At 39.0% G+C, this 14,871-nt stretch overlaps 1 protein-coding gene across 1 annotated transcript in view; it reads right to left on the reverse strand.

Annotated features, from left to right (window-relative positions):
* OSTF1 (osteoclast stimulating factor 1) overlaps window positions 1–14,871 on the reverse strand; it is a 61,351-nt gene that overhangs the window by 5,944 nt on the left and 40,536 nt on the right. The window contains exons 5-9 of the mRNA XM_004383286.2: window positions 14,077–14,130; window positions 12,264–12,371; window positions 11,253–11,302; window positions 6,703–6,781; window positions 3,526–3,624 (exon numbers count right to left, since the gene is read on the reverse strand). Of these exons, the coding sequence (XP_004383343.1) occupies window positions 3,526–3,624; window positions 6,703–6,781; window positions 11,253–11,302; window positions 12,264–12,371; window positions 14,077–14,130 (390 nt within the window). The remainder of the gene's footprint in view (window positions 1–3,525; window positions 3,625–6,702; window positions 6,782–11,252; window positions 11,303–12,263; window positions 12,372–14,076; window positions 14,131–14,871) is intronic.

Consider the following 14,871-nt stretch of genomic DNA (forward strand, 5'->3'; position numbering starts at 1 on the left):
GAAAACTACAAGACACTACTGCAAGAAACCAAAAGAGACTTGCATCAGTGGAAAACATACCTTGCTCATGGATAGGTAGACGCAACACTGTGAAAATGTCAATTCTACCCAAAACGATCTACAGATACAGTGTAATCCCAATCCAAATTCCAATGGCATATTTTAATGAGATGGAGAAACACATCACCAACTTCATACGGAAAGGGAAGAGGCCCCAAATAAGTAAAGCATTACTCAAGAAGAACAAGGTGGGAGGCCTCACACTACCTGATTTTAGAACCTGTTATACCATCACTGTAGTCAAAACAGCCTGGTACTGGTACGACAAGAGATACATAGATCAATGGAACAGAACTGAGAATCCAGATATAAATTCATCTACCTATGAGCACCTGATATTGACAAAGGCCCAAAGTCCGTTTATTGGGGAAAAGACAGTCTCTTAACAAATGGTGCTGGCATAACCGGATATCCATCTGCAAAAACTGAAACAAGACCCATACCTCACACCATGCACAAAAACTAACTCAAAATGGATCAAAGAAATAGAAAATCGAAATGATAAAGATCATGGAAAAAAAAACAGGGACAATGCTAGGAGCCCTAATACATGGCATAAACACAATATGAACCGTAAGTAACAATGTACAAGCATGAGAAGAGAGACTAGATAAATGGGAACTCCTAAAAATCAAACACTTATGCTGTTCAAAAGACTTCACCAAAAGAGTCAGAAGACAACCTACAGACTGGGAAAAAATTTTTGGCTATGACAAATCCGATCAGCGTCTAATCTCTAAAATCTACAAGATACTGCAAAACCTCAACAACAAAAAGACAAATAACCCAATTAAAAAATGGGCAACAGGCACTTTGCCAAGGAAGATATTCAGGCAGCTAACAGACACGTGAAGAAATGCTCACAATCATCCGCCATTAGAGAAACGCAGATCAAAACTACAATGAGATATCATCTCACCCCAACAAGGCTAGCATTAATCCAAAAACCACAAAATAATAAATGCTGGAGAGGTTGGGGAGAGACTGGAACACTTATACACTGTTGGTGGGAACGTAAAATGGTACACTTTGGAAACTGATCTGGCGCTTCCTTAAAAAGCTAGAAATAGAAGTACCATACGATCCAGCTATCCCGCTCCTTGGAATATATCCTACAGAAATAAGAGCCGTCACACGAATAGATGCACACCCATGTTCACTGCAGCACTGTTCACAATAGCAAAAAGATGGAAATAACCTAGGTGCCCATCAATGGACAAACGGATAAACAAATTGCGGTATACCCACACAATGGAATACTATGCAACGATAAAGAACAATGATGAAGCTGTGAAACATAACATGGAGGAAGCTGGAGATCATTATGCTGAGTGAATTTAGTCAGTCACCAAAGGACAAATATTGTATAAGACCACTATTATAAGAACTCAAGAAAAGGTTTAAACACAGAAGAAAACATTCTTTGATGGTTACAGGGGTGGGGAGGGAGGGTGAGGGTTATTCACTAAGTAGATAGTAGATAAGAATCATCTTAGGCGAAAAGAAGGACAGCATACACTACAGGGGAAGTCAGCACAACTGGACTAAACCAAAGCTAGTAAGTTTCCTGAATACAATCAAACTCTTTGAGGGACAGAGTAGCAGGGGTAGGAGTCTGGGGACCATGCTTTCTGGGGACATCTAGGTCAACTGACATAACAAAGCTTATTAAGAAAATGTTCTGCATCCTACTTTGGTGAGTAGTGTCTGGGGTCTCAAAAGCTTGCAAGCGGCATCTAAGATGCATCAATTTGTCCCAACCACCTGGAGTAAAGGAGAATGAAGAACACCAAAGACAGAAGGAAAGTATTAGCCCAAGAGACAGAAAGGGCCACATAAACCAGAGACTTCATCAGCCTGAGACCAGAACAAGATGGTGCCCGGCTACCACCAATGACCGCCCTGACAGGGAACACAACAGAGAGTCCCTGATGGAGCAGCAGAAAGATGGGGTGCAGAACTCAAATTCTAGTAAGAAGACCAGACTTAATGGTCTGACTGGAAAGCATGGCCCCTGGATTCTCTATCAGCCCAGAACTAAAACAATCTCCAAGGTCAACTCTTCAGACAGGGATTGGACTGGACTGTGGGACATAAAGTGGTACTCGTGAAGAGCGTGCCTCTTACGTCAAGTAGATACAAGAGACTAAACAGGCAGCTTCTGTCTGGAGGTGAGATAGGAAGGCAGAGAGGGTTAGGAGCTGGTTGAATGGACATGCGGAATCAGGGGTGGAAAGGAGGAGTGTGCTGTCACAGTATGGGGAGAGCACTTAGAGTCACATAGCAATGTATGTATAAATTTTTGTATGGGAAAAAAGAAAAAAAGTATCAATTGTTGGTTTATATTTCAAATTTATATTAATAAAGTGACAAACACAAGATAATACAGTAGAGTAAGGCTTAAGAAGTGAGCAAAGGGGGACTAAATGTCGTCCCCTACCACCAAACCTTGTACCTTTCTTTTGTTTTTTTTGCCTTCCTGGGCTTGTCGTGAGCCAGGAAGCTAATGATAAATGGAAAGGGGAAAAAGGGGAGGTGGATGGAAGGAACAAGAAAGCAGAGTTCAAGGCATACTCTCCCAGCATTTCTTTCAGGAATCACCACATTAGAATGAATGAATCTATCGGGAACATATTCAAAAGGCCATATACTGAGGTTCTAGCTTAGACCCAAAGATCAAATAAACAGCCAGTCTATGAAGAGGAATCATGAATGATGCAAATGTGTTTAACACCTTTTCTTTTAAAACAACTGTACAAACTTTCCATTTTTTCAAATTTATTCTTCCATATCAGTAGATATTTTTGTCTTTAAGAATGCACAGACAGAATAATTCAGAAAAGGATAGTGATAATGGTTATACAATATGATGAATGTAATCAATCTCACTGAATTATACATGTAAAAATTGTTGAACTGGCAAATGTTCTGATATATATATATATTTTTTTACCACACACAAAAAAAGAATGTACACCAAAACTTTATCTTTAAAAATCATCACGGTATTATGAACAGATTCCAAAATGTTTAGCGAAGTTTAGAATAATTTTGATGAGTTTGTTGAATCTCTCATTTTAAATAAAAACAAATACTAATATAGTCATGTTGCTGTTGAATGCTTAATTTAAAAATAATTAGAGAGAACTCCCTTATAATACAAATCTGAAACAAAGAAATGGAGACCATGGTTCTCTGACAAGGACTGTAATGGAAATCAAAGTAATCAGAACTTGATTGCAAGGAACAAAAGAAATATACAAAAATGGCTAAGATCCATATCTCTCTTCAAATTGCTTCTCTTTTGGAGGTTCCAGTTTAGACTAAGGATATAAAATCAAACTTCAGAATCACCTGAACAGTTGATCAAGAATTCCATCCCCCACCCCCCACCCAATAATACATTGATGAATCTTTGTCATAAAGGCACTAGAGGAAAAAGGAGGATTCAACCCAAATAAATACCTGTTCCTTGTTTCTTTTTAAGAAGAGATGCACAGGCAGCATTAGTAGCCATGTCCAGGGCCAGCTTCTTCTCGTTGTTCCTTAAGTCTGTTCTAGCACCTTTCCAAACACAAGAAAAGTCAATGAGATGTTTTTGAAGACTATATAGTTGGTCAGCCAATCCTCTTCCCACCAGAAAAAACTACTTTTGGCAAACAGAACAATTCTGGCCCAGAAGTAAACTTTCTCAAAAGAGTAAAAGAGGAGTCTGTAATAGTATATCTGTCGTCTTTAATTAGGGAGCTGGTTGCCACCCATATGATAATTATGTTCAATTAAAGCATAGCTTTTCCCTTAGAGTTCCTATAGCATTGCATGTGAATGCTTCAATGAGGCGTTTACCAGTCCCCTTGGTAAATCCTAAATCATCGGTTAGACCCCAATGGTTACATGTGCCTCAGCATGACTGTTTCAAGATTAAATTGCATATGATCTTTGCTTCTGCTCAACAGAGTCTTTAGAAAAGAGCATAGGAATTGAGTTGGAGGGACTTTATATCTACAAGCATAGTCTAGTGCAAATCAGCAGAATCGCAACATAATAAAACCCAGAGGCAATTCATTGTTCATGTAACTCATCTCCTACTCATGTTTTTCCTTGTCTTTATTGTGTCAAAATTTACGTAAGGAATTCATGAATGCATTCTCATTGTTAAAGACAAATATACAGAAGTATGCTGAAGAAAAATTGTAAATCCCCTTTCATTCCCAACCCTCCCTCCCCTCACCTGCCATCCTCTTCAGAAGGAACGTTCTCAACAAGAATGTGATTTCTTGTCTCCCGAATGTGCATCAATGCATCCAGACATACATATGTATGTATACACATGAAATCATACTACATGTACTGTTCTGTAATTTTTTAAAAGACTTAATATATAATGGTACTCATTTCTCAGCAGTACACACCTTATAACTCAATAACCTTTTATAAGTATTCCATTTTGTGGATGTTCTAAAATGTATCTAATCATTTCTCTATAAATGGGCAGAGTCCCTAGGTGGTGCAAACACTTAAGCGCTCGACTACTAGCTGAAAGGTTTGCAGGTTCAAACCTACCCAGAGACACCTCGGGAGACAGGCCTGGCAATCTGCTTCCGAAAAACCACAGCCTTGAAAGCCCTACGGAGCACAGCTCTACTCTATGTCAGAACTGACTCAAGGGCAACTAACAACAACAACACTATTAATGGGCATCTTAGCGATTTCCGATTTTCATTATCACAAACAAAACTGCCGTGAACAACCTTGAGCAACATCTTTGTTCACCTGCATTTCTGAAGGATAGTTTCCTAGAAGGGATGCTGAATATAACAATACGTGTGTTTTTAATTCTGCTAGTTATTCTCAGATTGCTTTCGGAAGAGACTTCACCAGTTTACTCTTTCTGCCACAGTGTGTGAGAGTGCTATTTTCTTTGTAACCACCCCCTGCTTAACTGCTTAATAAACAAAAAATAAATGTCCCAAAACTGACAAAATATTCTGAGTCAAGAATAAAACAGGATATGAAATAGTATACAAAAAAGATATAGTATACAGCATATGAAATGTATTATGGTAACCAGCGTATGATCAGTATAGTAAACATACTACAGTAAATAGTATATGAAAAATAGTATAAAAATATAGTGATCTTACATCAAAATCTCTTTCTCCTGGGCAGATTCCAATCTATCCCCAACTAGGGTTATATGTAAAATTTCATTCTCTCATTGTGTTACAGGTCAAAGACGCCTGAGGGTTAACAGTTCTGTGACTACTCATGTTTACATTAAATTATACTTTACATGATTTCTGTCAGGACAGGGAATGTTCGGACACAGTGATGCTAGAGATGAGAAACTGTCATTTCCTCTGTCTCTCTAACCAGAGCTGCCCAAGAGAAATACCCTGTGAGCCACAAATGTGAAATACATATATAATTTAAAATTTTCTAGTAGCCACATTTGCAAAAAGTAAATTTTAATAATACATTTCATTTAACTCAGTATATCCAAAATGTTATTATTTCAATATGCAATCAATATAAAAATTATTGTGATATTTTACCTTTTTTTCCCCCCACTAAATTGTTGTACATCTCAATTCAGCGAAGCCTCATTTCAAGGGCTCAGTAGCACATGTGGCTAGTGGCTGCTGTATTAGTACAGTTCTAGGCATATCCTTTTTGTGAGGCACAGTAGTGGTCCTCATGACCTGGAGCTTACATCATTACCATACTTCAAATGAAAAACAGTTTCTCTCCTATGTCCCACGACGTAGCTCAGAGGATCCCTGACAGTTAAGCCACATAAAGTATGGCCTGGGCTCAAACTTCCTTTGTTAATAGACTTCTGGATCAGCATGTGGTATGGGGTCCAGCGCTCTCTATGATATGCCTAGCCCAGTGTAAGGGTTAATTGATACTTGTGAGGCAAAGGATGGATGGATGGTTAATCCATAATTTCACTTTTCCCTCTGACTTGGTGTAAAAACAGAGAATTTAGGTAGTCTCGTTCATTCTCTGTATATCTAGCACCTGCTCAGCTCAAAGCAGGACATTGCAGCTACAGCACTTTTTCTGATCTATCAAGACTTTCCTGTGAGAACAGGGTCCTCAGCAACTTTACCCATACAGCTTTCTCAGAGAGGGTCTCCCCCATACTCACTCACTCACACACACACACACATACAATCTCCGTCTAAAGACCTTTAATCCTGCAGAAATGTGTAGTAAGTCCTTACTAATGTTACATACGTCATTTTAAAGCTTACCAAAGTTTTATCACTAAAAATTCATACACATCAACCCCAAGCATCTCGTCTTACACAGTATAACAACCATCATACTGACAGAAAACAAACAAACAAACAAAAGAGAAACCAAACCCATTGCCATCGAGTTGATTCTGACTCACAGTGACCCTACAGGACAGAGTAGAACTGCCCCATAGGGTTTCCAAGGAGCGGTTGGTGGATTTGAACTGCCAACCTTTTGATTAGCAGCCAAATGCTTAACCACTGACAGAATGGAGGTTAAATTCCCAGTTTAAAGATAAGAAGCCTATGATTCTTCCTGCTATTTCAAATGCTATAATTTGATGTAGTCTATTTTTTAAGTTAAGCAAAGGCCAGATAAGCTCAGCACAAATTTTACCTTTCGCCAGAAGCAACTGGACAATATCTGCATAACCCTTCCAGGCGGCAGCATGCAAAGCTGTGTCCCCCAGCTTGTTCTACGGTGGTAAAAACAGAAAGTCACATTTTTAAAATAGAGAGTGGACTGAAAAAATACATTGATTTGGGTTTAATCTAGTTAAACCTAAAATGCGAACAATTTTATAAAACTGTATGAAATTCCAAGGAGCACTGGAAAGGAAGATGAAGCAACAAGAGTCATTTTTGGACAATGGAATGAGATGGAGGAGAAGAAACCAACTCCTGCAGTTGCCTGCAGAGGGAGACACCAGGAAGAAGCAAGCAGATATGCCCCGGAAGAAACCTAGCAAGAATCAGGAATTGAAGGGTCCTGGAAACATTAGGGCAGGAATGAGGCATGAGGGTGAAAACAGGAGTATTGGTTGAAAGTGTTTGTAAGAAGCAGTTAGAATCCCAGATCAACTTTCTCTCCCCTTGCTGCCAGATGAACCAGAAAAGATGGTAGCAATAAGGCAAAGAACTAAAAACAGGGGACTAGCTAAAAACCTACACAGGCAACAGTAAGACCCCCTCTCTCAGCTCCCTTTCCTTGCCCTAGTGCCCCAATGTGTGCAGTCAAACATACACCCTACGGGTAGGAGAGTGGATGATACTTCTCTGGGAAAGTTAAACAACCCCACATGGGGGAAAGAGGGGATATATATATACTGGCATTTAGGTGTTGCCTAGCAAAACTACCAGGACCTCACCACTTCACCCTCCAGAGAAGCCCACTAGCCACCAAGCCCCACTAAGCACACTGATCTTCCAATCACACTTAAAAATGAATGGATAGATAAAGAACTAGGTATCTGAACAAAGCCTCCAATATACAAAGAAAGACCAAAATAAATGGAACACAGAAGAAAAAGACATATTACAGTAAAGAGTAGAAAATGTTTTTAACATACTATAATTAATATATCAGAGAGAGAGAAGATGACATTCATCATGAAACAAAAAGATGATTTTTAAAAGGAATAATTAGAGTAAAAGAAAGAGCTTGTGATACAAATTATTCCAAGATGTTCCCCAAGATTTCTGTCCCCTGGTATATATGCCCCGTATAATTTCCTGCCTTTGAGCGATGGTGGGGGCAGTGAAAATAATACGACATCATTCCCATGATTAGGTTTCTAAACAGTTAAATCTGAACTACTCAAAAGGGAGATTATTCTGGGTGGGCCTGACCTAATCAGGTGAGTCCTGTAAAAGAAGGTAAAGAGAGACACTCTCCTGCTGGCCTTCAGGAAGAAAGCAGACAGTCATGCTGTAAACTGCCTACGGACAGGGGCAGCCTCCAGAGGCTGAGGGCCTCAGTCCTTCAGGTACAAGAAACTGAGTTCTGTCAAAAACCTGATGAGCTTGGAAGAGTACTCAAGCTCCAAATAAGAACTTGGCCCCAGCCAACCCCTTGATTTCAGCCTGTGAGATACTGAGCATATAATCCAGCTATACCATGCCTAGAATTCTGACCTACAAAAACTTTGAGGTAGATGAGCATTGTTTGAAGTCACTAAGTTTGTGGTAATTTGCTATGCAGCAACTGAAAACTAATACAGAGCTCTTGGGAGTTAAAAAGACAGCCAAGATAAAACATAAAGATGAGAAAATTGGAGGTTCAATCCAAAAGGTCCAACATCCTACTAATAGGCATTCCAAAAACAAAGAAAATGGTCAAATAAAAACTATAAAAGAAATAATACAAGATAATTTTCTAGGCTGAAAGAATTCACCATACGTTCATGATAGCAAAAAGATGGAAACAACCTAGGTGCCCATCAATGGATGAACGGATAAACAAATTATGGTATATCCACACAATGGAATACTACGCAACTATAAAGAACAACGATGAATCCGTGAAATATAACATGGGGGAATCTGAAAGGTATTATGCTGAGTGAATTTAGCCAGTTACAAAAGGACAAATATTGTATGAGACCACTATTGTAAGAACTCAAGAAAAGCTTTAAACACAGAAGAAAACATTCTTTGATGGTTACTAGGGTGGGGAGGGGGGGAGAGGGGTATTCACTAACTAGATAGTAGTCAAGAATTATCTTAGGTGAAGAGAAGGACAGCACACACTACAGGGGAAGTCAGCACAATGGGAGTAAACCAAAGCTAAGAAGTTTCCTAAATACAACCAAACATTTTGAGGGACAGAGTAGCAGGGGCAGGGATCTGGAGACCATGGTTTCAGGGGACATCTAGGTCAATTGGCATAACAAAGTTTATTAAGAAAATGTTCTGCATACCACTATGGTGAGTGGCGTCTGGGGTCTTAACAGCTAGTAAGTGGCGTCTGGGGTCTTAACAGCTAGTAAGTGGCCATCTAAGATGCATCAACTGGTCCCAACCTATCTGGAGTAAAGGAGAATGAAGAACACCACAGACACAAGGAAAGTATTAGCCCATAAGCCAGAAACTTCATCAGCCTGAGACCAGAAGAACAAGATGGTGCCCAGTTACCACCAACAACCGCCCTGACAGGGAACACAACAGAGAGTCCCTGATGGAGGAGGAGAAAAGTGGGGTGCAGAACTCAAATTCTAGTTAAAAGACCAGACTTAATGGTTTGATTGAGACTGGAGGGACCCCGGAAGATATGGCCCCTGGACTCTCTGTTAGCACAAAACTAAAACCATTCGCGAGGACAACTCTTCAGACAAAGATTAGACTGGACTATGGGATATAAAATGATACTCCTGAAGAGTGTGCTTCTTAGCTCAAGTAGATATATGAGACTAAATGGGCAGCTCCTGCCCAGAGGCGAGATGAGAAGGCAGAGAGAATCAGGAGCTGGTTGAATGGACATGAGAAATCTGGGGTGGAAAGGAAGAGTGTGCTGTCACAGTATAGGAGAACAACTAGGGTCACATAACAACGTATGTATAAATTTTTGTATGAGACACTAACTTGAATTGTAAACTTTCACTTCAAGCACAACAATAAAAAAAAAAAAAGAGAATTCACCATAATTATTCAGAAAAGACTCACAGTTAAGGCACATCACAATGAAATTTTAGAACAACAAGGATAAAGTGAAGGTTTTTAAAGAGAGAAAAAGCAGATCACACATAAAAGAATGGGGATCAAAATGGCATCAAAACTCTCAAAAGCAATCCTGAAAATTAGAACACCATGAAGCCATGCCTTCAAAATTCTGAGGGGAATGATTTTCAACCTTAAAATCTAATCAGCCAAATAATCAATCCCAAACTGCCGTTTCTTGGGAATCTACCTGAAGGCATGCTCTCAAAAGAAGGGGGTAAGCCAAAAGGAAGACACAGGATCCAACATGAGAGGTAAAGGGCCACAGAAACCAACTTGTTTAGATTAGAAAGTGAGGGTGAGGGTTCCAGGAAGTATAATTCTAGAGGGGTGGAAGGAAAGTAATCAATTATACATTTAGGAAAAGTACATTAGGAGAGTATAAAAAGTGTAGGAAAAGGGGGAGTTTTTGCTTAGGGGGCATTGAGTTTATGTTAATGGTAGTGGAAAGATTTGGAAAAGGATATTGAGAATGGCTGCACAACTTGAAGAATGTAATCAATGTTACTGAATTATACATGTAGAAATTGTGGAGATGGCGCACGTTTTGTTATGTGTATTTTCACCACAATAAAATAAAATTTTTTTTAAAGTACAGGGAATCTTAGTGAGAGCCACAAAAAAGCTAAATTAAAGTCAATAATTAAGTATGGAAACAAAAAAAGTAATTTAAGAAAGGAACATAATAGATTATTTGTTTTAGCAGTGAACAATAGTTAAATGGTCATAATAATATACATATTATATAGTAATATAACCCAAAACTGTGATATGACTGCAAGTGAAGGCCAGTGAAAAGACTAGGTGCTGGGATGCTGAACAGGAGAGTTGGGAGTCAGCAGGGGCAGCTGATGAGCTAAAATCTTAACCTACTATATAGGAAGCCAAGCTGATGACTCAAGTTGACGAATTACTATGAATTACAAGATAGCTCCATAAGCATATTCATTAGTAACACGGAGGTGAGCACAAGAAGAAATAACTACCGTCTTTTTACACAGATAACACATGCCTTCTAAGTTTGTTTGCCAACCGCTCCCTCCCCTCTCAAGTATTTTCATAAGCATGCTATGCTAATTTTTTTTTTCTACAGCAACATGTAAAAAAAAAAATTGGCATGGTGGCGCTTATGAAAGTACCTCATGGGGGGAGGGAGCGCTTGGCAAACAAACAAAGTAGGTGTGTAATATTTGTGTAAAAATACAGTAAAAGCTAAAAGTGGATGAGGAGGGGTGAGATACGCATTCTGGGCTTTGTACAATTTGAATTTTAGTGCAATAGTAATTTTTAAAGTATGTGCTTGTAGTATTTTGATTAAAAATTTTATAAAAAATAATAAATGGGAAAAGGCAAGTTCGAAACACCAAGACAGAATTTCACATGCCCATAAGCTGCACTGTATTAAGAGAACAAGGCAGGTGTACTGAATGATGGCAGGGTTAGCAGTCTCACCTGCTGGTTCAGTTCAATATTTGGCTGAGTAAATAGCACTTCCACTATATCTGAAATTCAAACAGAAAAGATATTTTTTTAAAAGAAAAAGCCTGACAAAATTAGGCATAGTAGTTTTAAAAGAGAGGTCTCTTTAGAGGAACCTTCAACTTTAGTCATTAAGAGAAGATTCTTATTATAAAAATTTTAAGGTCTATGTAAAGAGAAAAACTTAAAAGATTCAAAAAGTAGATTTATGGAAAAGTTTTTTTTTTTTCCCCAAAGAGTTTTGACTTCTGCATTTCCATGTGACATCTACTATATAAATACTTCTACATTCACTATGATATTTAGTACTCATATAACTAGTGTTATATTCGCTAAAATAAAATAGACTTCTTTTGGGAGGTAGTCATAAATTTTCTTTGGCAATGTTATTTAATTTGTTGGGCTCTTGGTTTTTCATTGTTAATAAGTTTATTTTTTTTTGTTGTTGTTGTAGGGATAAGTAGAAAGTGAGTGGGTGGTAGATTTTTGGCCAAGCTGAAATACATCTAGAAATTCGATTTGTCATTATTACTGATATAATAAAGTATCAACCAAATCACTAACTTAAGCAAATAGAAACAAATAGTCTTCCCCAGAATTTAATAGTTTTCCTTAGCTTAAAATACAAATCATAAAACCGTAACTCCTAAAAAGCTAAGGTAGAAGACCCAATCTTGACCCTTTCTTCTATAAGATTGGCTAGCTTTGTTTTCATAGTGCTGCTGTTTTCCTGTAACCTTCCTAAGCCTGAGAGAGGAAAAGAAGTTTCCAGTCTTTCAAGTGAGATAGGTCCATGTAGTGAGGCTGACTGGCCACATTTATACCCACTGTTTTACAGAGCTTCCAGGAACAAAGCTTTTGGCTGACGATCTAAAGGATTTGAAAGAAAAACCAAAGTCTTTTTCATTTTTGTAAATCTGCCACCTTATGTGAGGCACATTTTCAGCAGCACAGACATTTATGATAACAAACAAAATTTAATACCTTTGTGTCCCCCATGGCAAGCCCAGTACAAGGCAGTGCTTCCAGCTTTGTCTAAGCCATTAACACCAACTTGGTTGTCCAAACACTCTCTCAACCAGCTCAAGTTGCCTGAAAGAATTTTACATTTATAAAAACACAAGAAATAGGTTTTTTATTTTTGTTTTGCTTTAAAATCAATTTCATCCTGCACAAATCTCCATTTGCAATGGATTAATCAGCAAGTCTTAAATTAAGACATGCCCAATAACGCATTCATTATGGCACATTCTGACTTGCAGTTTATTAATGGAAACCATTAACATCAATTTTTAATGGTAGGTTAAAGGGAAAACTTGCCTAAATGGGTCTACTTAAAGTATTTCTGCTCTGTTTAAAAAAAATAATAATTTTTTTTTCCTCTGTGAAATTCTGGAACTTAGTGAAAAAACAGTCAAACCTAAAAATAAGCAGGCACTACTCACATTCATGGAGCCCTGGTGGCTATATTCATATTTAAAATGAATTTCAGTTCTTACAAGAAAAGGAACACTAAATAACCACTCAAAGCTGCTTCTCTTAAATGTTAAAGTATAACTATCAATTTTAAATCCTCAGGCTAATGCCCTAAGTATCTAGTTTATAAGAAATTTTTAAAATATCAGTTTAGTAGTTCTACTTAGGCCACAATCTAAACCAGTAGTTTCCTTTCGCATATTTAGATTTCAAAAAGAGATCTAAAATAGAATGAAATAGGGCTTACGGAGACCTTATAACTCCCCATTATCTACAGCAGGGTTTCTCAACAGCAGCACTATTGACATTTGGGGTCAGACAACTGTTGTCGGGGGCTGTCCTGTGCACTGTAGGATGTTCAGCAATATCCCTGGCCTCTACCCAAAAGATCCCAGTAGCATTCCCCCAGCCATGACAGTCAAAATGTCTCCATATACTGCCAAATATCCTAGGGTTTGGGGGAGGAGCAATCACCTCCAGTTGGGAACCAATGATCTATAGGATAAAGCCCAAGGTATGGGCCCATCATCATTTACCTATTTAACCACCCTGGGCTCCTCCCTGTTGTTCATTATGGCCCCCACCTTCCCCTCCCTACATACACACTTAGTTACACAACACCACCACTCTCCTAAATGCTGTACCCCAGGAAGCCTGCACCCTCCTGCTCTCCAGATAATCACTCTGGCCTCTAGAGCCTGTTTAACTTAAACACACTTCAATTGTTGCGCTTACCACACCATACTGTAATGATATATAATATATCTCTCTCCCCTGCCAGACTTTGAGCTCAGGGAGTCACAGTCCATGTCTTTCCACTTGCCTCTCCCCATCACAGGTAGAACTCAGTACTCAAAAGTGTTTGTTGACCGACATTCTAAAATCAAAATCACACTTACCTCTCTATGGTGACAGAAGTCAGAACAGAGATTGCCGAGGGAGGCAGGAATTAATTGAGAAGGGGCATGAGGGAACTTTTAGGGGTAGCATAAATGTTCCAGATCTTTGATGTTGGTTCCATGGGTGTATACATTTGTTAAAACTCATCAAACTACGGTATTGCACCACATAACATCTCTTTGTGTGACGTCTGACTGCATACACATGCATGGTTTTTAATATAATAGGCTTTATGGGTGCTGGTTCATAGCTATGGGTTGTACATAAGTCGGACGTTCATAACCCAAGGACTGCCTATATATAATGTGTTCACACAATATCCAAATTACTAAACATCCTATTTCACAGAATGTATCGTGGATGTTAAGTGACACGACTATACATACTTAAAATCTGTGCATTTAGAAAGAATCACACCTACCTCTTTTTGCAGCTTCATGCAATGGATTGTCAATAGATTCTGCCTGTTCAGCCACTAGATTGAGAAGAAAAAGTACACAGCCAAAGTTAAGAGTGCCACATACTATAGGGGAAGGCAGCACAACTGGACTAAACCAAAGCTAAGAAGTTTCCTGAATACAACCAAGCACTTTGAGGGACAGAGTAGCAGGGGCAGGGGTCTGGGACCATGGTTTCAGGGGACATCTAGGTCAACTGGCATAACAAAGTTTTTTAAGAAAATGTTCTGCATCCTACTTTGGTGAGTGGCATCTGGGATCTTAAAAGCTAGTAAGCAGCCATCTAAGATGCATCAATTGGTACCAACCACCTGGAGTAAAGGAGAACGAAGTACACCAAAGACATAAGGAAAGTATTAGCCGAAGAGACAGAAAGGGCCACATAAACCAGAGACTTCATCAGCCGGAGAACTGAATGATGGTGTCCGGCTACCACAATGACCGCCCTGACAGGGAACACAACAGAAAGTCCCTAATGGAGAGGAGAAAAGTGCGGTACAGAACTCAAATTCTAGTAAAAAGACCAGATTTAATGGTTTGATTGAGACTGGAGGGATCCCAGAAGACATGGCCCCCGGACTCTCTATTAGCACAAAACTAAAACCATTCCCAAGGCCAACTTTTCAGACAAAGATCAGACTGGACCATGGGACATAAACTGATACTTGTGAAGAGTGTGCTTCTTAGCTGAAGTAGATACACGAGACTAAATGGGCAGCTCCTGTCTGGAGGCGAGATGAGAAGGCAGAGAGGGTCAG

This window comes from Trichechus manatus, unplaced genomic scaffold (assembly GCF_000243295.1).
Source record: "Trichechus manatus latirostris isolate Lorelei unplaced genomic scaffold, TriManLat1.0 scaffold00107, whole genome shotgun sequence".
Lineage (NCBI taxonomy): Eukaryota > Metazoa > Chordata > Mammalia > Sirenia > Trichechidae > Trichechus > Trichechus manatus.